This window comes from Talpa europaea, assembly GCF_964194135.1.
Source record: "Talpa europaea genome assembly, chromosome: 16".
Classification (NCBI taxonomy): Eukaryota; Metazoa; Chordata; class Mammalia; order Eulipotyphla; family Talpidae; genus Talpa; species Talpa europaea.
The window spans coordinates 10,583,379-10,609,530 of record NC_140084.1 but is presented as its reverse complement, the minus strand read 5'-3'; the positions used below and the strand labels follow the sequence as shown (position 1 = coordinate 10,609,530).

General features: G+C 44.9%; 2 protein-coding genes across 3 annotated transcripts in view; one reads left to right on the top strand and one right to left on the bottom strand.

Moving 5' to 3' along the window:
* Nucleotides 1-38: 38 nt before the first annotated feature.
* MARVELD3 (MARVEL domain containing 3) lies at nt 39-12,993 on the top strand (the record flags this gene model as incomplete). The annotated part of the gene is made up of 3 exons (XM_084257895.1): nt 39-448; nt 2,306-2,430; nt 12,356-12,993. The coding sequence occupies 3 exons, from the start codon at nt 39-41 to the stop codon at nt 12,991-12,993; spliced, it is 1,173 nt and encodes a 390-aa protein (XP_084114021.1).
* A 5,921-nt stretch (nt 12,994-18,914) lies between these two features.
* The window catches only part of PHLPP2 (PH domain and leucine rich repeat protein phosphatase 2), a gene marked incomplete at both ends in the record, with an annotated part of 64,710 nt that continues 57,472 nt past the window's right edge, over nt 18,915-26,152 (bottom strand). For both annotated transcript variants that reach the window (XM_084256903.1, XM_084256904.1), the window contains 4 exons: nt 18,915-20,069; nt 23,050-23,281; nt 24,187-24,381; nt 25,454-25,564. In XM_084256903.1, coding sequence (XP_084113029.1) covers nt 18,915-20,069; nt 23,050-23,281; nt 24,187-24,381; nt 25,454-25,564 — 1,693 coding nt within the window. The remainder of the gene's footprint in view (nt 20,070-23,049; nt 23,282-24,186; nt 24,382-25,453; nt 25,565-26,152) is intronic.

Genomic DNA, 26,152 nt, shown 5'->3' with positions numbered 1-26,152 from the left:
CCTCGGGTCGCTCCGGGGCGGGGACCCGGATCCCGACCATGGAAGATACGCCGGGGATTCGCGAGCCCCGGGCCCGGCCGCGAGAGCGGGACCCAGATCGGCACCCAGACCGGCACCCAGACCGGCACCCCCGCCGGGACCGAACCCGCCACCCCGAGCGGCCGCGGGACAGACCCGGGGAGCGACGCCGGGAGAGAGACGGGGGCGGGCGGAGGGACGGGGGCCGGGCCGGGGGGAGGGACCGGGACCCCCGCCAGGACGCCCACGGGCTCGGAGACTACCGCGCCGAGGCGCCGAGAGTTTGGGAAGAATCCCGCCCCGGCCGGCCGCGGGGCGCACCCCGGAGGCCCACCTGGGACGCGGCCCCGCCCCCCTGGCCCGCGCCCTGGGACGCCCCGGGGCCGCCGCCCTCCAGGAAGGAAGGATCGGGGCGCCGCGCCCCGCAAAGGTGAGCTGAGGTTGCGGGGTCCCGGCGAGCTCGGCGCTGTCGAACCCCACCCCCCCACTTGTCCACTAAGTGGATTTAAAGGGAGACAGTGCCATTTGCTTGGAGGTGGCCTGGGAGGGAAGGCAAACCTCGCGCTGCCTCCACTTCTTGACCCGAACTCGATTAACAAAGCAGAAAGCACCCCCAATTCGCTGTTGCAACTGCGGGGCGCCGGGCAAGGAGGAAGAGAGGCTTCAGGACAGGAAAGGGAGGGGTAGGAAGAGCAGGTAGGTGGGGTTAACCTGAGCTCCTCCCCGACCCCGGAGAGTCCCAGGACTGCCCCCTTGGGGCTTCTGACCCTCGTCCGGAGTTCCAACACCCCCCTCCCCACCCCCCAAGTCCCCTTCCTTGGAGGCGGGGCCTTAAAAAGTGCCTGACGGAGAGTTAGCAGCGAATACATGACCCCTGCCAGGGGCAGGTACTTTTCCAAACACTGCTGGGAGCAGCTTTTGTGCAAATAACTAAATCCACCTAAAACTCCGCACTCCAAGACAGAGATTCCCTCCACAACCCCCGCCACCACCCCTACCCCCCCACCCGCCCCCCGTGCCCCTCTCACCCCAATGCCCCACCCCTTTGTCAGTGAGGTTTTCTGGGTAGCTTCATTCAAATTCTGACTGCTCTAGACCCCACCCTCCTGAACCAACTTTGTCACTCCTGCTTTGCAGGACACAGAATTCGCATCAGGCCGTGGGAGGCGAAAGCTCCCAGCTGTTCTCAAAGGCTGAGCTGGAAGGGAAGGGACCCCACACCCTCCCCCAGGGAATTGGTCTCTCCCCATGGAACAGTCTATTTCATAAATATTGAATGCCCAGCTGGCGAGTTGGGCCGCAGAGGTGACAGGCTGCTCTGTGTTTGATACCCCCTCTCTTTGAGGAGTCAGGCTCCTTGCTGCTGTGGGGCTTGGAAGTGAAAGCTCTTGTCTTCCTCCATGTTGTGTTCACACAGCGGGAAAGCAGGCTACTATCCTGAGTTTATGTTACATTATCTAAAACCAACTGACCAAACTATAACAAAGGGTGTGACCAGATACCGGATAATTGTTTCTTGGGTAAATCCACCTTTAGGCACTGTGGTCAGTGCATGCCCTGGGAGAACTCAGGGCTACATTTTAGGTTTCCTTGTCAGCCAGTGAAAGGAATACTTTTGTTTTTACTCACAGCCAGTTGGCAGTTTGGAACCAAAGGGCAATTTGTTTGTCTGTCCTCCGAGTAACAAGCCTTACTCAGTGGACGGGGTGCAGGGCCAGGGGCTTCCGTGTTTAATGAACCAGATCTACTCTCGGTGTCCACAGTCTGTCTGCTCTTGGGATGTGGTTGGCTAACCGACTTGGGGCAAGTGTTTGGATGCTCTATGGGGCCACTGAGCCAGAGAATTCTCTGGAGTACGAAATGCTGTGACAAATTTCTGTTTTTTTTTCTTTTAAAGATTTATTTATTTATACAGATTGATTAATTGATACAAGCACTGGGTACAGCAGAAGCGCGGGAGGGTGAGAGAATTCACCAGAGCCAGAGTGGGGAGCAGAGCAGGCAGAAGGACTGAAGTACACTGCTGAGGGGAGCAGCGGGCGGCAGGAGAGGTCTGCGCGCCATGTGGGACCCTCCTCCGGTGGCCGGGGAGCAGCCAGGGATCGAACTGGCCCTGCAGAGGCTGCAGGCAGCTTCACAACCCAGCGCTCAACCGCTGTGCCGCCGGGAAGGCCCACAAATTTCTGTTTTGCAGTCTTTTATGGTTTGGGACTAGTGTGAGGTGTGCCTGGAGGTCATGTGGTTGAATATGAGGCCCCCTAATGGCCATGTCTGGTTTTGGTTCTAGTGAATTCACTGTGGGGAGATACCTGCCCCCGAATGCCTGGCCTGGAGAAGAAGTGGAATGTTACCAGTCAGAGGCTGAAGGACTCCTGGAATGCCATAAATGCAGATATTTGTGCACTGGCAGAGGTGAGCCATTTGGGAGAAACTTTGACCATTTACTGTCACTGGTGGTTCTGGAAGGGGTCTGAGCTGGTAAAGCAAAAATGCAAGCACACGTCCCTCTTGGTTTCCTAGAATTCTCATTTCTCTATCTACATGAGGTTCTCATTTTCCTTAAAAAAGGGGCGGGGGAGGAACTGAGAAGTCTGAAAGATGTGGCCAGATTTCTGTGCTTCTCTGCAAATTTGGCCTGAGGTTCCGCGAGGCCAGCAGCCAGTGGTTTAGGGCTGCAGGTAGAACTGGGCAGGTAGTGCTGAGCAGGTAGAACCAGAACTTTTGCCAGCTGATCCAGGGTTGGGTCAGAGGGAAAGCCCCCTGTAGGAGGCAGCACCACAGGACAGGCAATCTGATACTGAGACCCACAGTAAGACATTTTAAGCTAAGACCAAGTTTTCTCACGGGCACAGGGAAATGATACTATACTACCCTACTACACACCAACTGCTATTCCATTTCATTAAGAACAAACAGAAACAAAAAACCACACTTGTTAAAATCTACCATTTGAAAAATACATCAATGATATCCTGTGTCAGCTCCCAAAGTGGTTTCCCAGCATTTCCCTCCTAGCATGAGTCCTGGCCTTACCAGCAATGAAGAAAATCTGGTTTGTCAGGGTGAGCCCTTATGACTCACATGATTGGGCGAGAAATTTTCCTGTATGTGACTAAGGGGGGGAAAGTTCTCCGCCTAAGGGAGAGAATACAGGAAACTTGTACTTGAAAATGTAATTTAGGATTGCAATGATGTACATGATGATAGGATTATAGACCTTTCATCCGGGGAGCCCGAGGAATCTGCATACAAGGGTCCTTACTGTAGCTTCTCTATGTTGGCACAACCTCATTACTTTTCATTGTCTTGACAACTCTTGAACCTCAGAGAGGTAGAGTAGATTCCCTAAAGTAACACAGCTCTTAAGTGGTAGAGCTGGAATTGAATCTTAAGAACCTGATTCAAAGGTCTGAAAGGTTTCTTTGCTTCACCTTTTTTCTTGATTAAAAAAAAAAAATAATAGGAATAAGCCAGAGGCTGGCTAACAGATTTCTCTGTAAAGGTGTATTTTCTTCTCAATTGATTTACTGAAAGGAGAGAGCAGAACTGGAGGCTTTTGACCAAAGCACATCTTGATGCAGCTTTGATTGCTTCTGGCTGTTTGGCTGTGTGCCTTGAGATTGCGTTTTTGAGTCACGACAGTGAAAGGATGGTTCAGCAGTCAGAAGCTAATAAATGAGAGCTTATAAAGAACTCGGGATGCCCAGAGCCCCATATAAACACACAATCTGGTGTGTTGAGAAGAAACTGGCATTAAACACTAGGAACTTAATCTCCCACAGGAAATGCATACCTGGATAAAGATGACCCAGAGATTTTCAGCTCCACGTTAGAGTAGATCTTTCGTGCTCTCTCTCCCTCATCAGTGAAAGGATGTCTTCCACTAGCAAACTGGCAGAAGTGGGAGGCAGCGGTAGCGCTCTCTAACTCCCTTGAGGGGCCCTGGAGTTCAGTGGAACACTGAGGATGAAAGAGATTTCAAATTCACTTTCACAGGCAAGTGCACTCAGATACTAGACTCTTTAGGGGACGAGGATGAAGATAAAAGCCAAGTACAAACACGCCATGTGCAGGGCAGACCACCAGGGAGTCCTGTGTGGACGGGCCTTGTTCATGGATTTTTTGGAAGGACCGGTGAGGAGTTATAGGTGCCCCAGAAAGAAGGTACCTCTCTTGCTCCCCTCCTAGGCACCCAAGTTTGCATTTGGTGCATTTTCCCCTCTCCCTTGTGTTCTTGCCCTCTCCCCTTAGGCTCTTAGCTTTCAATCAAAATGATGTTTGCTTTCCACTTGTGGCTCTAATCCTGAGCATCTTTAAAAGTTTAATAGTATTTTCACCCAGGAAAGCGGCCATCTCTAGCAGTAGAGCTTGTCTCTCACTCAGAGAGAGATTCAGTCTAGAGGTTTTGTCTAGATTTAGCCTAGAGATTTAGTCTTGAGGTGGCGTCCCACTGACAATGGCATGGACTTGTGATCATACTAAAAAGTTTCCTGATGGGCAGTGGTGGGATTTTTTTCTCTGCAGTGTACATTCTCAATCCCCTCTCTCTTGTATATGTGTATCTCAGACACTAATCCAGCACTTATTTGGATGGCGCTTATGTCAAGATTTCAAGCCGGGCTTCCCCGGTGGCGCAGGAGTTTGAGTGCTGTGCTGTGAAACTGTCCGCAGCCTCTGCAGCGCGGGTTCGATGCCCGGCTGGCCAGGGAGATATCCACATGGCGCAGCAGACCTCTCCTGCTTCGCCTGCTGCTCCCCTCAGCAGTGTCTTCAGTCTGTCTGCCTGTTTTGCTCCCCGCTCTGTCTCTGGTGATTCTCTCACCCTCCCGCGCCTCTGACTGTACTCCTGTTCTTGTATAAATAAATAAACCTTTTTTTTAAAAAAAAAGAAATTTAAAATTAAAAAAAAAATTTCAAATCATGGTTGACTCTAAGAGTGTTGACTCATTAATAATGAAGGATTTGCCGGTCAAAGAAAGACCTAAGATGAAGTACTGGTCTCAGGGGAGAGACTGTTCACTTGAAGAGCCTTGCAAAGGCTTGGAAGACATGGACAGGCACTGGTTCTTTATTTTTAAATACAGATACCACACTGGATGTCTCCCTCAGGCCTGAGGATTCCTTTCTAGTTCTATTAAAGCTAAAAACAGCAATAAGTGGCTGTGGGGCTTCTCTCTCCCCAATACTATATATTAAGAAACAGAGAGAATATATTTGCTCCTTTGTAGTAAAACATCAGGAACAGCCTACCTTGGAATTATTTAAATTCACTATAGTAGTGTAGACAGCCTTTAAAAATATTTGATGATTAAAACAAGAAAAATATTTGATGATATATAAAAAAAGGTTCACACTGTATTCTTTTTTTTTTTTTTTTTTTTTTTTTTTTTTTTTTTTTTTTTTTTTTTTTTTTTTTATAGAGGCATGCTTTATTTATTTGTTTGCTGGTTTGTTTGTTTGTTTGTTTTTACATGCACTGGGTACAGTCAGAAGCGCGGGAGGGTGAGAGAATTCACCAGAGCCAGAGCGGGGAGCAGAGCAGGCAGAAGGTCCGAAGTACACTGCTGAGGGGAGCAGCGGGCGGCAGGAGAGGTCTGCACGCCATGTGGGACCCTCCTCTGGTGGCCGGGGAGCAGCCGGGGATCGAACCGGCGCCGCAGAGGCCGCGCGCAGTTTCGCCACCCAGCGCTCAACCGCTGCGCCACCGGGGAGGCCCTCACACTGTATTCTTAAGTGAAGAAACAAGTTACATCATAGATAGAATAGGACCCCGTTCTTGACCAAAAGCAAATAACAGGGCCGCCCCTGGTGGCGCAGGTGTTGAGCGCTGGGCTGTGAAGCTGCCCGCAGCCTCTGCAGCGCTGGTTCGATCCCCGGCCACCAGTGAGGGTCCCACATGGCGCACAGACCTCTTCTGCTGCCCGCTGCTCCCCTCAGCAGTGTATTTCATCAGTCTGCCTGTTCTGCTCCCCGCTCTGGCTCTGGTGAATTCTCTCACCCTCCCACGCTTCTGATTGTACCCAGTGCTTGTATGAATAAATAAATATAAAAAAAAAAGTGCTAGCTAGCACATGAATTTATTAAAAAAAAACAAAACAAATAACAGCAAAAGGTATGCATACAGCACAGAAAAGTCCAGATGAAAAAATAATGGTCACCATGGGTATTTTTTAATTGATGGCATTTTAGCTAATTTTTACATTGTTATTTTATTAATTTATTTTTAAAAGATTTATTTTATTTATTCATACAAGTACTGGGTACAGTCAGAAGCGCAGGAGGGTGAGAGAATTCACTAGAGCCAGAGGGGAGAGCAGAGCAGGCAGACTGATGAAGTACACTGCTGAGGGGAGCAGTGGGCGGCAGGAGAGGTCTGTGCGCCATGTGGGACCCTCGCCTGGCAGCCAGGGATTGAACCAGTGCTGCAGAGGCTGCGGGCAGCTTCGCAACCCAGCGCTCAACTGCTGCGCCACCGGGGAGGCCCCATTATGTTATTTTAAACCTTTGATAGTGTTACATTATAATTTAATAACCTGTTATTTCTTTATGATGACAAACAGTAATGCTATTTGCATGGAGTGGGGAATTATACTGTGTAAAGATAATATGAGAGAATACATGATTTCAAAGACAGAATGTGTAAATGCAACATAGCTTCATACATAGGTCAACTGGACCCAGGCACAAAATCTGGTTCTCCCCAAACCAGGGAGATACAGGCAGTCTGATCCGAGCTGGCTGACCAACTAGAACCGTTTCAACAAGTACAATTTCCCTTCAGCTCAGAAGCACTGGCTTTATATTGTTCTAAACAGCAGCAGCCACACACAAAAGGGTACCTAGCTGCATGATCGTATTTACATGAAATTCTAGAAAAGCAAACCTAATTTCTAAAAGCACAAAATAGATCAGTGCTTGCCTGAGGTGGAAGAAGACTGACCACAGAGGGTTACCAGGAAACTTTCTGGGCAGATGAAAACCTTCTATATCTTGACTGTGATACAGACAAATGCACGGCACAGACACTGTCAAAACTCACCAAAGGTGTACACTTGATGTGGGCCATTGTGTTACACCTCAATGAGGTTTTTAAGATTTTTAAGATTTTTTGTCTTAAGATTTTGAGGAAAGCTGCCAGTTTGGGTAGAGGAGCTAAAGCTCTTTCCTTGTCCAAGATAAGGCATTTAAGGGCCCTGTAAGAATCCAGCCCTGGGAAAAACCCAGATTTGCTCTTTAGGGAAACTAATGAAAACGAAGTGAAACTTAAAACCTGCTTAATGGGGCCTCCCCGGTGGCGCAGCGGTTGAGCGCTGGGTTGCGAAGCTGCCAGCGACCTCTGCAGCGCCAGTTCGATCCCAGCTGCTCCTCGGCCACCGGAGGAGGGTCCCACATGGCGCACAGACCTCTCCTGCCGCCCGCTGCTCCCCTCAGCAGTGTCCTTCGGTCCTTCTGCCTGCTCTGCTCCCCGCTCTGGCTCTGGTGAATTCTCTCACCCTCCCACGCTTCTGACTGTACACCCAGTGCTTGTATCAATCAATCAATAAATAAATCTTTAAAAGTATGCGTTCTGCTAAAAATGGCAAAAATAATTTTAAAAAAATAAAAAATAAAACCTGCTTAATGAGTTAAAGTCTGAGAACAATAAAAAACCTTGTATGCTCCTTTAATCAGGAAGCCTTCTGGGTTTAATGAACTTAATCTTTTCCATTTCTAATACCTATAAATCACATTTTAATGTATGACTTACATGCTTTTTTCTAACTTCACTTATGTTCTATGTTATGATTTCCTTCCAACTTGGAGTCATCTCCTCTTTCAAAGTGAAGAGAGCTACACAACATACATCGAAATTTATTTGCAGGGAAGGGCTGGGATGGAGAAGTTTCTCGTCTTCCACAGCAGCCTTTCTTTCTGACTGGACTGATCTCTCCCACCATCTTCCTAGGGCAGGCTGCTGTGCTCTGCTGAAAGTTAATCCAAAGTACCTCTGACATCATTTCTGGAGACCACAGTTGCCTGCCACCATCTGCTGCTAATCTGCAGCTATGGTTACTCAGGCCTTCCCTGGGGCCGAATAAAGAGCCGCTGCAGCATGAGCTGCCACGGACAAGATAAACCTCCCTCCCACCGGCCTATGGGTCTAAGTGGTAACACGCCCTTCTTTTGCAGCATGCTGTCAAATGCTGGAACTGCTCCTCAACTTGCTGATCCTGGTCTGCAGCTCTGTATCTTACAGTTCCACAGGGGGCTACACGGGCATCACCAGCCTGGGGGGCATTTACTACTATCAGTATGGAGGGGCTTACAGTGGTTTCGATGGTGCTGACGGGGAGAAAGCCCAGCAGCTGGACATCCAGTTCTATCAGCTAAAACTGCCCACGGTCACTGCAGCAATGGCCTGCAGTGGTGCCCTCATGGCCTTCTGCTGCCTCCTCATCACCCTGGGTGTTCTTCGGGTCCCGTGGCATTGTCCCTGGTGGCTGGTGGTTGAAAGCTTGTTGGATGTGCTCATTGCGGTTGCCTACATCCCAGCTCTATACTTCTATTTCCACCACGTCTCTGCCGCCTATGCCTCTCCTGTGTGTAAAGAGAGGGAGACTCTCTATCAGAACAAGGGGTACAGTGGCTTCAGCTGCACTTTCCATGGTGGAGATATAGGAGTTGGAATCTTTGCTGCCCTGGCCGTGGCTGTCTTTATTGTGGGTGCCGTGCTGGCCGTCAAGGGCTACCAAAAGATCAGGAAGCTGAAAAAGAAGCCTGCAGAAATGTTAGTGTTTTAGGCTTTGGAAAACCTTCTGCCAAATGTTTGCAATGGAAGTTGCTCGGAAGCACTCCTCCTGTCATCAAACTTGTGGATGCTTGAAGAGCCACAGGCCAGCTTTGATTTGCTAGGCACAGCTCCTGGTGTCACGAGCCGCATTCTTGGATGTCCTGAGCACCAGTTCTGGCCTCCTCTCTTGGTGAGGTAATAAGCAAAAAAAATTTAACCCCAATACAAGAGCCTAAGACCCAGAAGGAAAAGGCATGTCCAACCACAAAGGTCACTCCTTGGTTAAATAAAGAGAGAAAACTGAACGAATTTGAAGAATCTTATCTTCAAAGTTCTTGAAAAGCCACCTAGCCATGAGATAACATTTCAGCCTGGAACTTTTCTAAATATAGCTGTCTTGAGATTTGCCCCTGGAGTTTTTCTCAAGTCCTTCACTGCATTAATGGTCTGGATGGAGGGGCTGGGGAACCTCCTGAGACTGCTGTCAGATTAAAGTTGGAGGCAGGCATGGGCTGAGGAACGGGAGATCAGATTAATTCGCCGGGCTGCAAAGAAGCTATTCTACAAGCCCCTTACAATGGCCTTGAAAGCTCAATAAGTGTTTTGTACCTCTTCTAAATGTTCCATTGTATGAAGAATCAAGTCCGACATCTGGAATTCAGGATCCAACAGAACAAAAGAATGTAAAATCTTTCCAACATAAGAATGCTGTTTTCAGCCAAGCAACTTCATGGGTTCTTATTGCATGTGCTTATTGGCACCATTAAATGTATCTTCAGTACAACTGAATGTGTTCTTTGTTTTATGTAGATCCATTAAAAATCCAAAGAAAAACTTTAATTTTGAGGTGATGGCTCTCTTTACATTTATAATATTATCCTGTAATGCGGGCAGTTAACTGCATTTAAAAGTTGAGTTTCATTTGTCTTTTGGAAAGGAAATACATAAATGCTTGTATGACATTAGACACCTTTCTGGTAAATAAGAAAGCATTAACTATATTTTCTTCTGGAGAGGTTTTTTGTTTTTTTTTTTTTTTCCATTTTATGCATGGCTTGACTGCACAGGTACTATTTATTTTTAAAAATAAAAAATAAAAGATTTGATTTGCTATCCTCCATTTTCCACATATACAAAAAACAGAAGTAGCTGTATAATTAAGCAGAGTATTGAATGATCAGCTACATAACCAGCCTCATCCAGAAAGATGCTTTTCATAACAAATATTTCTTGTGTTTCAGTCTCCACTTCTCTCTACAGAGCTATCTGCTGTCTTTCCTGAGACTGTTCTGCCTCACTGGAGTTGCCCTTCTGTTGTTGGTGTGTCTTTCTGTACTAACAGTAGGTCGGAAATACTTGCGCCTATTTGATACTAAATGGTGAGCAGGTCAAGCCTGGCTGGGTTGGTAATAATATTCTGTGGCCACATTCCTTCAGCAGATGCAGTAAAGGCCATTGTTCCTCTCGATTGTTCTAGTCAATGGGGGGAGCTGACAAGACAAGATCTAGATCCTTTTCAGCCTTGCTGATGTGCATGAATGATGGCTCCACTGTTCTGGCAGAATCTGTCCCAGAGGACAACGTTCCTGTTGCCCACCTGTTACCGTGCAGGGTGCTGCCTCCCTTTGGGGGTCAGACATTAACTATTATGTGCAGGAGAACCAAGGCAGAGAAAGGTGTTGTGTGGGGATTAGGTACGCCCTCCCCCAAATTGAAATGTCTGGGTTCAGGCTCTGATGCAGCGAGAGAGGGTAAAGCTCAGTGCAGAGTAGGCAGCTCTGGTCTGATGTTATTTTCATATTTAAATTAGAAGAATGTAGCTTCTCAACTGTAGGAGCCCTTGATGCCACGACCTGTGGACCTCCTAGGAATTCGTGTGGGCCCAGGAGATGGGATGAGCGAGCTCGGTGCTGTTGCCTAAGTATGCTGGAGATACTTAGCATACTTAGGCATGTATCTGAGCTGCCCAGCTGGTACTCCCCTCCCCACCCCCACTCTTGCACCCAGTGTGTGAGTTTCCCTGGTTTCTGGGAAACTACACTTTTCATCAGTCTTTCCCACTTCTTCTTAAATCTCTCACGAATCCCCTTCCATTTTATAAGTGTTACTGAGGGGCATCAGCATCCACTGGAACAATAGTTTGAGATTTTCCAAGTATTCCCATGTACTTGCTTTCTTGTGGGCTTCACTACCTCCCTGGGGGTGAAAGGGGACGGCGCAGGCTTTGGTTGTCAGTGTCTGCAGCTCAGTCCATGACCTGGCAGGGTCACAGGGCAGCAAAGAGTGGGATGTAAACCCGGGTTCCCACTCCAGTTCTCTCTGAACCCTGAGGAAAAGGACAGAGACCCCTTGTGTGAATTTCACCTCAGAAGAGACTGGGTCTCTTTCAGTGACGAATGAAAGCCAACAGCAGACCATCTCCATCACCTGTTGGCTCCTGCTACCCATGGCTAGACTAGTAAGAAAGCCCCCCAGTGAACAGATTCAGCAGATTCCAGTGGAATAGACCAGTGTGTTCACAATGGAGTCGCAGGCCACCTAACAAAGAATGTGGACACGGTGGGACGTGATCTGAGAGCCTCCCTGGGAGAGTAGTGAGAAAAGCAAGATGCAGAATGGTGTGTGGCATGCTTCCTTTTTGGCAGGGGGGAAGCAGGGGAAGAAGGGATGAAATGCAGATTTTATATGTTTTTTAGTCATTTTGACATTTTAAAAAGAATGTTGAATTTTGAAGTAGTTACAGACTCACAAGATATTGCAAACATAGTAGAAAGAGACCCTGTGTACTATTCACCCAGTTTTCCCCGATGGTGACATCTTGCACATCTGTGGTACAACAGCACAACCAGGAAACTGCAGTGCTTTTTGATTTCACTCGTTCTGCAAGCACTGGTTTCTGAGCATGTGTGTGGGTCTATGCACTTTTATAACTTGTGTGCCCACTGCACATCCCAAGTGCTCCGCCTTCAGTCATCTCCACCCTGACCCTCTCCCTCTGTAGTCACAGATCTGTTCTCCATCTCTGTAGTTTTGTTATTTTGAAACAAAAAAACCCTGGAATCCTTCTGAAACTGGATTTTTTTCTTCTCACATCATAATTCCCCTGTGATCCATCCAAGGTACTGCACATGTCAACAGGCCCATTTTTTATTGCTGAGTAAGACATTCACCCACCAAACGATCTGGTCTTGATACAAGGTTGTTGAACTATTCACAGCTGGAAGACATTTGGTTGTTTCTGGCACTTGGCTACCACAAAGAAAGCTACATGAACATTTATGTTTTTGGGTAGAACTGTTTTCATTTCTTTGGGATGAATGCTTGGGAGGCTAGTTGCCAGATCAGATGGTAAGTGTATGTTTAGGTTTTCAAGAAATTGCCAAAAACTTTCCAGAGTAACATTTGATTTTCCCAAGATAGAAATCTTCAACCAACCAGCCAAGGATGATAATGTTCAATCTGACCCTGGCCTTAAAATCAGGTTACCAGGGTCTTTCTCTAGTTTGACCTAGAGAATTTTGTGGGTGAGTGACGTCAGTGTTAAATCCCGAATCTCTCTCCTCCTAGGTGTGGTACAGATAGTGGAGGTGATACTGAATGGGATGGTTCTTATGTGTATCGTGGCCTCCTACTTTGTCCTTGCTGGATTCAGTGCCAGCTTTACCAGCGGTGGCGGCTTTGGGAACAACTATTACTCACCATTTGAGGGCACGGAGCTGGAGCAGGTTCGGCAGCTGGACCAGAAGTACACGGTGCTCCGGGCCCCCCTGATATACGGCGGTGTGGCAGTTTCTCTGGGGCTGGGTGTCCTCACCATGGGTGTTTTACTCCAAGGAGCCAAGAGTCCCACCAGACTACCAAGCAAGTGGCTGCTCCTGGAGGTGGCTTTCAGCCTCCTGGCAGCAGTGGGCTACTGCATAGGCATTGGCTGTTACCTGCATGGAGCACTGCAGATCAATTCCACAGACACTTGCAAAGCCAGAGAGAGGCTCTATGCCCGCAAGGGTCTCACCTGGATGAACTGCCAGCTGGCGGGCACTGATGGAGCGGCGGCCACCTTTGCTTGTCTTCTGGTGATCATGTACAGTGCCAGCGTGGTGCTGGCCCTGCGGAGCTACAGAGAACAGAAGCATTACAAAGACAGCCAAGAACAGCACCAAAGTTACAATGGTGCTCCAGAATACCTATGGTCTGGAACGCTCTGAGATTGTCTTCCGGGACTAAAATGTCAACCCATCTCCCTTGCTTCTCTAAAAATGATGGATCCTTTTAAATCACGTGAGACAAGTGGGTTTCACATACTTGATTTTTAAGTGTTCTCTCTGGTATGAAGGTACACAGATGACTGATTTTTCTATCAGTCTTTGCTGGCTGGAGTTTGGGAAAAGTATCTCTGCTTTTGGTATAAAGAACAAAATCAGAAGTTTGGGAATGCCCTTAGAGGATTGCTTTTTTATCAAGTGGTAAAGCAATCATGATAATAGCTAAGTAGCCAGGGAGATCCTGAAAGATGAGAACTACTCTTCAGGGGTACAGACCCAGTGTTCTAGCAGAAACATCTTACCTGTCACACCTACTTAGTTGCCAAAAGAAGTATGTCATTGCCTCCTGTATTTGGTCCCATTAGTGTAATTTCAAAGCAGTTGTGTTTGAATTCTGAACGAGTCAATACATTCCCTTTCCTAGAGGGAAACTATTCTGTCCATTTGCAGTGGACTGTGACCAGGACATGGGTCCCCAGAGGCCTTTTTCCATTAGAGTGGGGAGGCTGGTTCCTGATCCACAGACACATGCTTAGCATACATGTTCCTCCCCGGGATTCCTGCAGGAGGGCAGAGAGAAAATGGTTTTTGCCAGCATTTGTAGTTAGTATTTTTCTCGTGGCAAGTTACACAATTGGAATTCACTTTCTTGTAATATTTTTTAAAAGGAGGCTTCCAGACAGGGCAAACTACAATTCATAAACTTCTTAAATATGTTACTCAACTGATTTCAAAGACAAAGCAGTTAATTTTACGACTATGAAGGCTTAATTGAGGCTACTTTATTTCTGCATTCCCTGACAGGGCTTCAAAAGCAGATTGTAATCTCTCTAACCTTAATTATTTTTATAATGTAACAGATCATGAACAGTGAATTTTAAAAATAAAGTTCTTTCAATAATTTTAACCTAAAGTTTTATTGCTGTTCTTGTACCTCGGGCAGCTTAAGAATGGCAAGTGGCTAACCCAACAGTTGTCATTTCATTGACTGCTCACTGTGCGCCAGGTCAGTACTAAGGAAGCACTTGTTTGCATCATCTTATTTAAGCTCACAGCTGACAAGCTACTATTAATTCCATTAACAACTGAAAAATCTGAGCCTTGGGGAGATCAAGTAACTTGTCTGAAGTCAACTCTTGCCTGAAGTAGTACAGGCTAAACTACACCCAACATGAATCACACAGGCACGTGTCCTCAATGACTTATGGCCTCTGGTGTGCCAGAGTTAATATCACACGAGGTACAGAAGACACTCAGAGGCTCTCCCTTCTGCCACCTGGAGCAGGGAGGTGCGTATCTTAAGAATTGAGGTATTAAGGTCAAAGGGGCCTGGCGCACTGGACACTAAACAGCAGTTGTTGAACCAAGTTTAAAATGTTCATTCTGCAAAAAAATTTTTTAACTTGGGCTTTCTTTGGAGTGAGAAGTAGCTAATCTTGCTTGGAAATCCAGAAATTATGGGAGACAACCAGTGGGGGAAGATGGGAGAAACAATTTAGAAGCTTAACCAGATTGTGAGCCAAATCTGTCGCTATGCCCGACACTCTAATGACAAAGCCATTACAGGACGACAAACACTGGAGCTAGATTATCCACTTGGCACCTCTGAAGTCATCTCTCTGATTTAAGAGGCACTTTCAATTGGCATTTCCTCTAAGTCAGCTAATAAGCTGCATGTAAGGAAGGACTGAGTTTCCTGTCTTTGGAAGTTCTTTTTTTTTTTTTTAAAAGATTTATTTTATTTATTTATACAAGCACTGGGTACAGTCAGAAGCACGGGAGGGTAAGAGCATTCACCAGAGTCAGAGCAGACAGCAGAGCAGGCAGACCGATGAAGTACACTGCTGAGGGGAGCAGCGAGCAGCAGGAGAGGTCTGCGCGCCATGTGGGACACTCACCCGGTGGCCGGGGATCGAACCAGCGCTGCAGAGGCTGCAGGCAGCTTCGCAACCCAGCGCTCAACCGCTGCGCCACCAGGAAGGCCCCTTTGGAAGTTCTTTACACATCAAATCAGAATGTTTCTTAACGTAAAAAATCTTTCTTGCTATTTCAGCTTGAAAGGTGATCAAAAATACTTACTCTTGACTTAACTCAGTTTCATAATGTGTCAAGGCATGTGGTTTCATTTGTTTATCTTCCCCTAAAGCAAAAAAAGCAGAAAAATCCTAACAGTGCTTTCGGTTAAGAAACTAATTCTACAGACAAGTTAGAGAAAGTTATAGTATCGGGTAAAATGAAGTATTTATAAAATAACAGGTATTCCACTTTAAAACAAAGCCATGAAAAAAGATATTCCATTTTATTTTATTTATTATTATTGTTATTGTTATTTTTTACAAACAATAGATTTGCTGCAGCATGCTCTGGCTCATATTATTGAATTAAAAAATTTAACACATTTCAAAAATATCAAAAATACACTATAATGAGTCTTAGGACTACAATACAACAATGATTGCACAAAACCATAAGATATGAACTCACTGTCTGGATATCCATTGGCTACAGTGAGAGAAAACCCTACAGCATCTGGGAGAAGTGTATGAAATCTAGAATACAAGGAGCTTACGTGTTATTGAATGAGGGAAACAGCAGGATTTACTGTAGTTGTTTTTCTCGGTCTAGGAAGTGCTTACCCGACAATGGGGCAAAAGTCACTAACTGGAGAGAAAGATTAACTTGCCTCCATGATTGGGGGAGTCTGAACCCCAGCCCACCCCCACAAGGAAGTAAGAAGTGACACAAAACAGTTCTAGAGTGATGCCGCAGACATCACCAAATGGCTTGGAGACTAATTATTTAATAATTGATACATTTATCAGTAACAGCCAAGTGCTCCCTTATGGAGGTCTCTTCATTGAAATAATGAGTAGAGAAGGTGAGCCTGTGGCTTCCAAGTACCTGCTTTTGCTGAAGATCTACAAGGAAAGAAGAGCATCATTTGATATTCAGTAGATCAGCCAAACCATCTCCTGGAAAACAGCACTCGCTACAAACAATTATAATAGCACCCAATGACTACCAAGCTGCTCATGTTGGTTCTCCTACATACCAGGAAAATGAATTCATCCACTTATTGCACACATGCACACTCTACAGTAGTATAACAAAGCCCTCGCTTAAATTAGAGGAGTGGTAATTCAATGATTCTGTGGTAGCACTGCAGCTTTATGACATACCAGCATTCACATTCTCAAATATATTTCCAATCAATTTGGGTAAAAATAAGAATATCACTGTTGCCAATACTCAGATTTTCTTTTTTCCATGGGACTCCTGAACTGCTCCCATAAGGAGTGATGTTCTTTCAGAAATACTTTTAAACATCTCTACCAACAGGGAGCTACACACAGAGACCTGAGAATTGTGCAGAGGCCAGAATCTCCGTGCTGGAGATCAACTGCACTCTGCCCACCTGGGGAACACCTCCCCTGGGTTAAGTCCTGGGAAGTAGATTACATTCGCCTGGAGACAGATCACTGGATTTCACCACCTGACAGCCTCATCAGATCACACAACTAAAAATGACCCAAAGGTCAAAGAGTTCTGTATATTTTTGGTAGTGGGCTATGGCCGTTTTGCCCTCTGTGCTAATAAAGAGCAATTATAGAGGGGGATGATTAAAGGGGGTTACACAAGAGAATAACAAGTTTTGGTATAGCCTATATGAAAGGTTTTTATACGACCTAATATTTCCTGAAAATAACCTACCATGACTATTTGGGAGTTCAGAGTTCTGACTAAAAGGTAAACACATCAACAAGTGGTAAAGTTGTGTGTCAGAACTGAGTTTTGTGGTGGTTCCAATAAGCAGGATGGGGAGCAAAGAGAAGAAAAGAAAAGAGTTAACAGGCAGGGAGGGGGTCAGTGTTAAGCGACTGACTGCACTAGTAAAGTGGCGCATTCCCTAAATACATTTCTTTTCTAGACATCACCATCCCATAACATTTTTTGTTCTGCTCTCCGGGCAGGAAGCTGTTTTACATCACCCACAACTATCGTCTTAGATTCCCTTCATTTTCATCTTCCCATACAAAAATAAAGCAGCAACACACTACTGCTCCCATTCCTGTAACAGCACCTAAACTCTGTACGAACCACAATGTTCCCAAGTTCAAATCAAGACCTGAGTTCTAAAATGTTTCAGTAGCTGACCAGCATTTTAACACAGAGCCATCAGGTGCCCCTGACAATTTGGGGGCTCAAATTCAGATTCTTGAGGGATTGAATGTTATATAGCTATTGGAGTGATATGGGACCCCTAATACATGGGCATGGGTGGGACCGCTGAGAAGACAAAGATCTATAACCACCCATGCTACCTATGAACAGGTCATCTTGACTTTCTACTGCTGCTTTAGAAAAAAAATTTTTTTAAGTTCTAATAAATAATCAACCCCATCTTTAACATTTTGTTTCTCATGAGACAAATTACTTTCAAATTGTGGGAGTATTCTAAATATTCACAGCACATTCCCCATTGGGTAAATCAAGCAATATCAAAATTACATAGAACAGGAATTATTTTTCCTAAGTAATTCTTCTGATGGAGAAGGCAACAGAACAGAAATATGGAAGGAACTGTATTTAGCTAAGGTTATATGGAAAGTGCAAAAAATACAGTAAACCAGGTTTCCTGTAAGCATAGGTCTTTCTCAATTAACTCCTGGTTATTAGTAACTGAGCCCAGTACTCTGAAACCATGTGAGGTGGGTACGCAGTTTTTAGAAGCGTACTCTGTTAAACTTTAAGGAAGTGAGAGTGATAGGAAACGATCCCTCTGCTCTAGAGTAAGAGAAGGAACATGTCTAACCTGTGAGCACCATCCACCCATCTGCTCTCCATCAGCCTGTCTGTTCGAAGTCACCTGCAATAACTCAAGGTTACTTGGATGTGAGCAGCATCAGCCTTGGCCCTACCTATTAGGAAGCTGACAGCCAACGCTATCACATGTTAATAGAAAGAAGCTGATCCCCAAATGCCTATTTTTACCTGGCAGAGTCCTAGTAGGTATCACATTTGTCAAGGAGTTACTCTCTTTTTCTGATCTGGGAGGAAGTAATTTTAGTTCGCACTTCTTTCCCATCTTTTTCCCCCAAAGAAGACCCCACTCCCCTGAGTTTCTCAGGAACTTTCACAGTCTAACATCCAACAGTTCAATGAATTCCTCAGGACCCTTCCTAGTGCCCTCACAGAAGGCTCCCACACCTGAGCAGTGATCGTTCTGCCTATGTACAAAGGTGCCTGGCTGCCTCTAAGAAGATTGGCTCGAGTGCAGATTCAAAAATATAAAGTTCACAGTCAATGAAAAGTGCTCTCATTACATTACATACATAAATTATCTGTTTGATTGGTTCTACATTTCCAATAAACGTCATTTTGATAGGCTGTATTCTCGTAGAGAAGAAGGAAAAGCCATGTGACTAGTCACATCACATCCTATCAGTCAGGTTGAGATATAAGGTGATTTCTCTGTCACAGAGATCCATCAGCAGCAATTAGTAAAGGAATCAATCTTCAGTTATTTCCTCCACAGAAATAGTCCCTTTCCTGCCCAGGCAGGCAAATTCTCAAGGTTATCCTAGGAGAGAAAGGGTTAATGGCAGGTGGTAGGACTGATACAGAACATCTGCTCTTGTCCCAGGAATTCTGGGACCTCCAGCGTAGGTTAAATGTGAAACTTAACACTGATGGTGTTTATAGCTTATGCAGAGCAAGACCCTGATAGCTCTCACCATTTTTGGCTCCGGGTTCTACCCCACTCATCTACGGTTTAAGACGCAGGAGCACAATGCCTGCGGGTGGGTCCCCTATTCCAACACTGCACAGCCTGCACTACCACAGCTGTGGCTTCTGGGGCAGAATTACAGGGCTGTATCGAACTCCTCCGGGAGCTCTGTCCGGTCTTCTTCGCTGGGCTCAGATTCGGGCCTGCCTTCCTGGTGGTGTTTCATTTGCTCCTTCACTTCTTCTTCCAGGTCACGAGGTACAACAAACTGATCCTCTGGCTCCAGCTGAGTGGGGGCAGCAAAATAGCCAGTTTTCTTCTTAGGTGCTTCTGTGGCCACTTCAATGAGGTTCAGGCTATCTTCCAGGGGCACGACAGAGCCATTGGAGAGTTTCTTTCCATAGAGACAGGAAGTAGAGGGAGATTTCTGTAACTCCATCTTGTCCTTGCTCCCTGGTAGGAGTATGCCACTATTCACACTGTTCTGTCTTCGGATCCCCAAAAGTAACCCCCTGGCGAGTTCCTCAGGACACGGGCTAGAAGAGTTCTCCGTAAGAGCAGGAGAATTGTCAAAATCCCTCCCCCTACAGCAATGGATATCTACTTCTACCTCTACCTTGCTGCCATTTGTTATCACGCCTTCAACGGGCTGGTCATCATCACTGTCCAGGCCGTTGTCAGACTGGTTACTTGAGAAAGTTGCACAAGAAGGCTGGCGCTGAAAGCCCCCGGACGTGGGTGCTGGATGAAGGCTGCAGCGCCGCTCTGGCCTTGGCAGCAAGCCAGCATCCAGGCCACTGGTGTTATGTTCATCAGAAGCAGTGGATCCCACCTCACTGCTCACCTCTGAAGTAGACATTTCACTGCTGAACTCAGAGGCAATACCACTGCTAGAGGAAGGAGTGGTGGGCTTGGGGGTGTCCTTGATCATGGTGGTTGAAGCAAATCCCACAGGACCTGGCAGAGTGAGCCCATTCATTTCACAAGTGCAGCCTTCCTCACCAATGTTCAAATAAACTACCATTGCCCCCACATTGTCCTGACAACCATAGCTCTGGGCTAATGTACACAGCTTTTTGGCAGCTGCTAATGGGTCTTGTACATGGCGTACAGCGTTGACAGCTTCTGTATGTGACAAATGTTCCCACAATGCTTTGTTTCCCAGAATCAGCAACTCATCTTGAATGGTAAGTGGAGTGGATGATATGTAGGGTTTGGGGAGGATCCAAGGGTAGAGGTATGTACAGCCCAGCATCCGGGTACAGCAGGTTACCCCATTCACTTTGTTGTCCTAGAGACAAGCAGAAGCAAATTCTGAGAAATAAGCAACAGTGACTTGCAGTTTTATATCTTTCTAGATCACAATGCTACAATAAAATAAAATTGACATGTTATATGGTTTTTCCCAAGATCTTTGTCATTTTAAATGGACTTAACAGAAATAAATGTGTATAATACACAAAAGAATAAAATGTCATTATGATCATTATGCCAAATACTTCAGAAGATTGAGGTTAAAACCAATTCAAATTTTTTTTTTTAAAGATTTACTCATACAAGCACTGGGACACAAGCCAGAGGTACGGGAAGGTGAGAGAATTCACCGGAGACAGAGCAGGGAGCAGAACAGGCAGAAGGACCAAAATACACTGCTGAGAGGAGCAGGGGGTAAGACAGGAGAGGTCTGCCGCGCCATGTGGGAATCTCCCTGGTCAGATGGGAATCAAACCAGCACTGTAGAGGCTGTGGACAGCTTCACAGAGCTGCGCTCAACCCACTGTACCACCAGGAAGGCCCTAAAAATTTTCTTTCATTAATTTATTTTTTATATATATTTTTATATCATAAAGCCAATTAAAATTAAACAGCTAAAAGCACTACTGCCTCAAAAGATTTCTGCTCTAACATGAAGTACAGGTCTCAACATATCCTTAAATAGAGAAATGTTTGTTAGAGAAACAATAAGCAGAACTGTCATTAATTCTTTATTCCTAGTACTCTCAGATAGGCTAAAACTCTCCAGATCACAAAATGACTTCTCATTTAAAGGTATAGTTAGAACCAAAAAGATTCAAGAAGATATCAAATGGCTGAAAGAATCTCTGTAGCGGGGCCTCCCGGGTGGCGCAACAGTTGAGCGCTGGGTTGCAAAGCTGCCCGCAGCCTCTGCAGCACCAGTTCGATCCCCGGCTGCTCCCTGGCCATTGGAGGAGGGTCCCACATGGCGCGCAGACCTCTCCTGCTGCCCGCTGCTCCCCTCAGCAGTGTACTTTGGTCCTTCTGCCTGCTCTGCTCCCCGCTCTGGCTCTGGTGAATTCTCTCACCCTCCCGCGCTTCTGACTGTACCCAGTGCTTGTATAAATAAATAAATAAATAAATCTTAAAAAAAAAGAATCTCTGTAGCTAAGGCATTAAATAATCTCTCAAGTGATTTGCCCAGAAAGGAAAGTCTGGATGCTGTGGTATAATTTACCTACTCTGTAAGGGCTGCACCAAGAAGGAGAACAGATCAAGTCAGAATCCAGGTAATATGACCTGAGTGGAAAGGAACAACCCTGTTGCAGGTTGGGAATGTTCATCTGCAGATACTTTGTACTGATCCCCTTTTCATTATTTTAGAGTTGCAATCACTCTCTGGATGAAAATCCTCTCTCAATTACCAAAATTTATTGCAAACTCTAAATTTTATTTCCTTCACTTATAAAATGGAAACACTTCTCTTGTGAAGATGAAATAATCGAAGTACAATGCTCAGAAAATGAAAGACAAACAATAAACATCTGTGGCTAAAAGAACATTTATAAAAGTATTTCCTATTTGTCTAGGACCCTCCTAAGAAAATCTAAACATTACTTAAAGTATGTAAAAATAAACTAATCAAACCAAAAAATTATTTGTTTTATCTTTCATTTGTTTTACCCAAAAGATCTTCCTAAGACCAATGTCCTCAAACAACCACATTATAATACTCCCCTTGATTTTGTGCCACCTAGGGTGGAATATAAAATGGATAGTCCTTATACAGAATTCTGACAAAACAGTCCAGAAATGCACCCACACAATTAAAGTCAATTGGTCTTTGACAAAGAAACAAGGCAATTCAATGCGCAAAAGATAGGCTTTCAACACATACTGCTGGGACAACCAGACATTCACATGCAAAAAGAAGAAAAAGAATCTCCAAGGGAAGCTTACACCTTTAACAAAATTAAAGCAAAATAGCCCTAAATGTAAAACATGAAACATCAATTGGCAAGTAGGAATTCATTAAAATTAAAAACTTCTGTTATGCACTGCTATAAGTATGAAAAGACACCACAGACTGGAAGAAAGTATTTGCAAAACACAAATCTGGTATTCCAAAATATACAAAGAGATCTTAAAACTCAACCATAAAGAAACAAACAATCCAATTTAAAATGGGCCAAAGAGGGCCTCCCCGGTGGCGAAGCGGTTGGGCGCTGGGCTGCAAAGCTGCCCGCAGCCTCTGCAGCTCCGGTTCGATCCCCAGCCACAGGCAAGGGTCCCACATGGTAGACCTCTACTGCTGCGCCCGCTGCTCCCCTCAGCAGTGTATTTCATCAGTCTGCCTGTTCTGCTCCCCACTCTGGCTCTGGTGAATTCTCTCACCCTCCCGCGCTTCTGACTGTACCCAGTGCTTGTATAAATAAATAAAATATATCTTAAAAAAAATAAATAAATAAATAATAAAAAAATAAAATGGACCAAAGATCTGAACAGAATGCTGCTTCACAGTAAACAATAATCACAAGTAATTGGGAAGACTTCTTTGGAAAAAAAAAAAAAAGTTACTCTAATTCCTTAAAAAGGAGGAAAGCTATGAAATAGTAGAGATACTGGTTCTTTGTTATAAAAAAAAGAGCATTAAGTTAAATACACCATAAACAGGAAAAATACTTTGGAACTTTGAATTTCAGAACAGGATGTCAAGCTATAGCACCTTTCTTCTTAGGAAATTAACCAAAGGAAATGTTTAGGTTCATTTTATATGCCAGTTAAATCTCTAAAGGATCACAAATGAGGAATTTCTAGTTCTAATTAATTTGCTTGTTTTTGAGAATCATTAATTAACTGCACTTAGATTTTCTCCCAGTACTATTATCTGGATTGGATACAATTACAAGGATTGATAGTAAGAAAACAGACTTCACTCTGCACAAAGCATTCACTAGATTTGGGAGAAGTGATGGGAGGAGAGCAAGAATCACCTCTGTTAAAAAAAAAAAAAAAAAAAAAAAAAAAAGAATCACCTCTGTTATGATGGCTTTTTGGTCCTTCACCCTTTGCGCCTCCTCTGGGTCCTGTTCCAGGCTGAAGACTTTAGAGAGGGGCACTGGCTTCCCACTTCGGCACAGGACTGCTTGGCACGTGCCAACATTGGCCACAGTCAAGCTAAAACTAGTCGTTGGATCAGCAGTATCTGGGCGGATATAACAAAGGAGAGCAGAGGAGCCCAGCTTCTGGCCAGCCATTCCCAGCTTCCTGTTTAGAAAGACATGAAAACAAAGACATAGTAGTTAACTTTAGAAAAAAATGGTTGTTATCACATATGTGGTTTCCTCATTTTTCTGTTATGTGACTATGAATCAGACTCAGAGATTCACCTGAAGGCAGTCTTTTGCTATGGAAGTTGATGGTAGAGAGTTCTTCCTTCTACTTTTGGTTGAATGAGAAAAATTTTACAAATGGGGAGGGGGGATGAGGGAAGCCAGTGAAGCACATCTTTATCTACTGCTTCTGCTTGTCTCTGATCACTGACTACAATGACCTAGTAAAGTAGGTTTCAACTTTAAGACATCAGAATCATCTGGAGGCTAAACCACAGGTTGCTGGATCCCACTGCTAGTGTTTCTGATTCTGTGGGTAGGATGGTTCAAGAATCTGCATTTACGAGCAGTTTCTGGTGATGTTGAGGCTGCATTCTATAACATTTTAAGAACTACTCAATCAAGTTGGAAATTCCTTGAGGGAAGAACCGTAATTTTTCTGTATTCCTCCCATACAAGTGCATCCAGCACTGAGTGTTTAGTATGCAATACTAATAAACATAGGGCAGTTATATCAGAAAAATCTGATTTCAAATTCCAGCTTTGCCACTCACAGGCTATAGAGCCTCAGCAAGTTAATTCTTTGAGAAATTTTTCAGATAAAACACCTACCTCTTCAGTTTGTTTTGAAAATTAAAGATACATCATGAAAAATGCTTTGGCACAGTGCCCAGAGCTCTTGGGAAGGTGCTTTATAAACTAAGTTCCCTTTCCCAAACCCTTCATTTTTGCCAAGTCCTTGATCCTATACCTATAATTTAAACCATGACCTTCTAGTATAGGGAGATGCATTTTCCAAAAGCAGAACTGAATAAGGGATTACTCAACCCACCTGCTTACCTGTGAGATACCAAGAAGGTGTTAGCCATGAAAATAGTGTCGTTTGTTGCCTGTTGTACCTCCTCCCAAAGCACATCTGCCATTGTGCACTGGAGCAAGCGAGGGAGCTCCTCATTTCGGTCGCCATCAAACATGCCATATACAGCTCCCACACCCTCCGCAAAGTTATCCACAGCTAGGGCAGATACACACAGCCTACCACAGAAAGGGAAGAAAGTCAAGCATTAAAGAAAGTTATTAGTAAAGAGCTATCTCTGAGGAACCTTATTTTAAAAAGTATTAACTGAGGATGGAGAAGAATAGTAGTAGACACAAATCTACACAAGGAAAAGGTTGTTGGATGAGATCACTAAGCGGCATCTCAAAGAGTTTGTCATAAGAAATGGGGGAACCGGGCCTCCCTGGTTAAGACATAGCACTATGAAGCTGTCCGCAGCCACTGCAGCACAAGTTCGATCCCCAGTCAGGGAGATATCCACATGGCACAGCAGACCTCTCCTAACTCGCCTGCTGCTCCCCTCAGCAGTGTATTTCAGTCAGTCTGCCTGTTCTGTTCCCCACTCTGTCTCTGGTGAATCCTCTCATGCCCCCACACCTCTGGCCTGTACCCCAGTTCTTGTATGCATAAATAAATCAATCGTAAAAAAAAAAGAAATGGGGGGAATTCAGCACATTTACAGATAGTACATATTTGCTTTGCGATGTTGCCAAAGGCTGGAAAGATTAAAAGTTTTCTCTTAGTAACGATTAATGACTAGTCTTGTTAATATCCTGCAGATCTAAGGTTGAGCGAGTTGGGCTGACTGTCCTGAGCAACAGGGAAGAATGTGTGCTATGGTAAGAGGATACTGGAAAGGAACTGGTAGAGGATTTGGGCTTGGATCCAATCGCTGTGAGGAGGGTATAACAAAGTAGGGGACCACACAAGGTTGGGTGCTGCCAGAAAGTGGGGCAGCTCTATGGCTGAGATCACAATAAATCTTATCTACAGGAAAGGAAGATCTGCACAAGAATAAAGCTGTAATTATAAAGACACTAGCAGATGCCCATTTTAGACATGAGAGGGGGGATCTGAGATTTGTGGACTACATTCAGATTGTGTTTTTCTCACTGGATCATGGTTTCAAAAGGCTTTATCTGATGTGGGCATGCTATGATTTGTTTATGTCCAACTGGAGAACACCATAGCCTGGCCTTTAGTCTTACACCTGTTCCCAGACGTCAGCAGTTGCTTTTTCCTCTCTGTCTCCATGGCTGAGATACTCACTTATTTCTCTGCCCTGCCATCTCAGCCAGGCCATGGCTCCAAAAGGTTGATGTAACTGCAGAATCAGTGGTCGGCAAAGGTTTCTGATCAATTTTCAGGGTTGTGATATGGCTATGGGAAGTGAGAAGGAAGATTAAACAGTATACACACCTCTGTACTTACCAAAAACTACCACAACAATAATATATGTTTTTATGAAATAATCTGCTGACAGACCAAGATTCAATTCCAGAGAAATTGGTTGAAAGCTATATGCTAAACCACTGGCCAAGGAGAAAGGAAAATGATAGGAGGAAGAAATAGGGGCCAAATATTTTTACAATTAATACCATTTTTTTTTTCAGCAGAAAACTAAGCCCAACAAAGGAGCCAACTGTCTATCTATTTTAAGTATTCTGATACAATGAATAAGCTGATATTATCTTTCAAATGTAGGGATGTGATCTGTGCCACCTATAATATCTAAGCTTGCCATGTAAAAATATTCAGTGTGTGACTGACCAGCAGCCACAGTGCTGAGTTCTAATATAATGGGCTGACTACTGATACAGTACCCACTAATAATGGAGTGAAAGTAGAGAACCAGAATGCTTTGCAAGCTAATTCATTTTTTAATTAGCTGAGATCTCCAAGGTCCTTAAGAAGATCCACTAATGTGGTACTGAGAATACATGTAGACTCAACTTGTGCTTCTTGAGC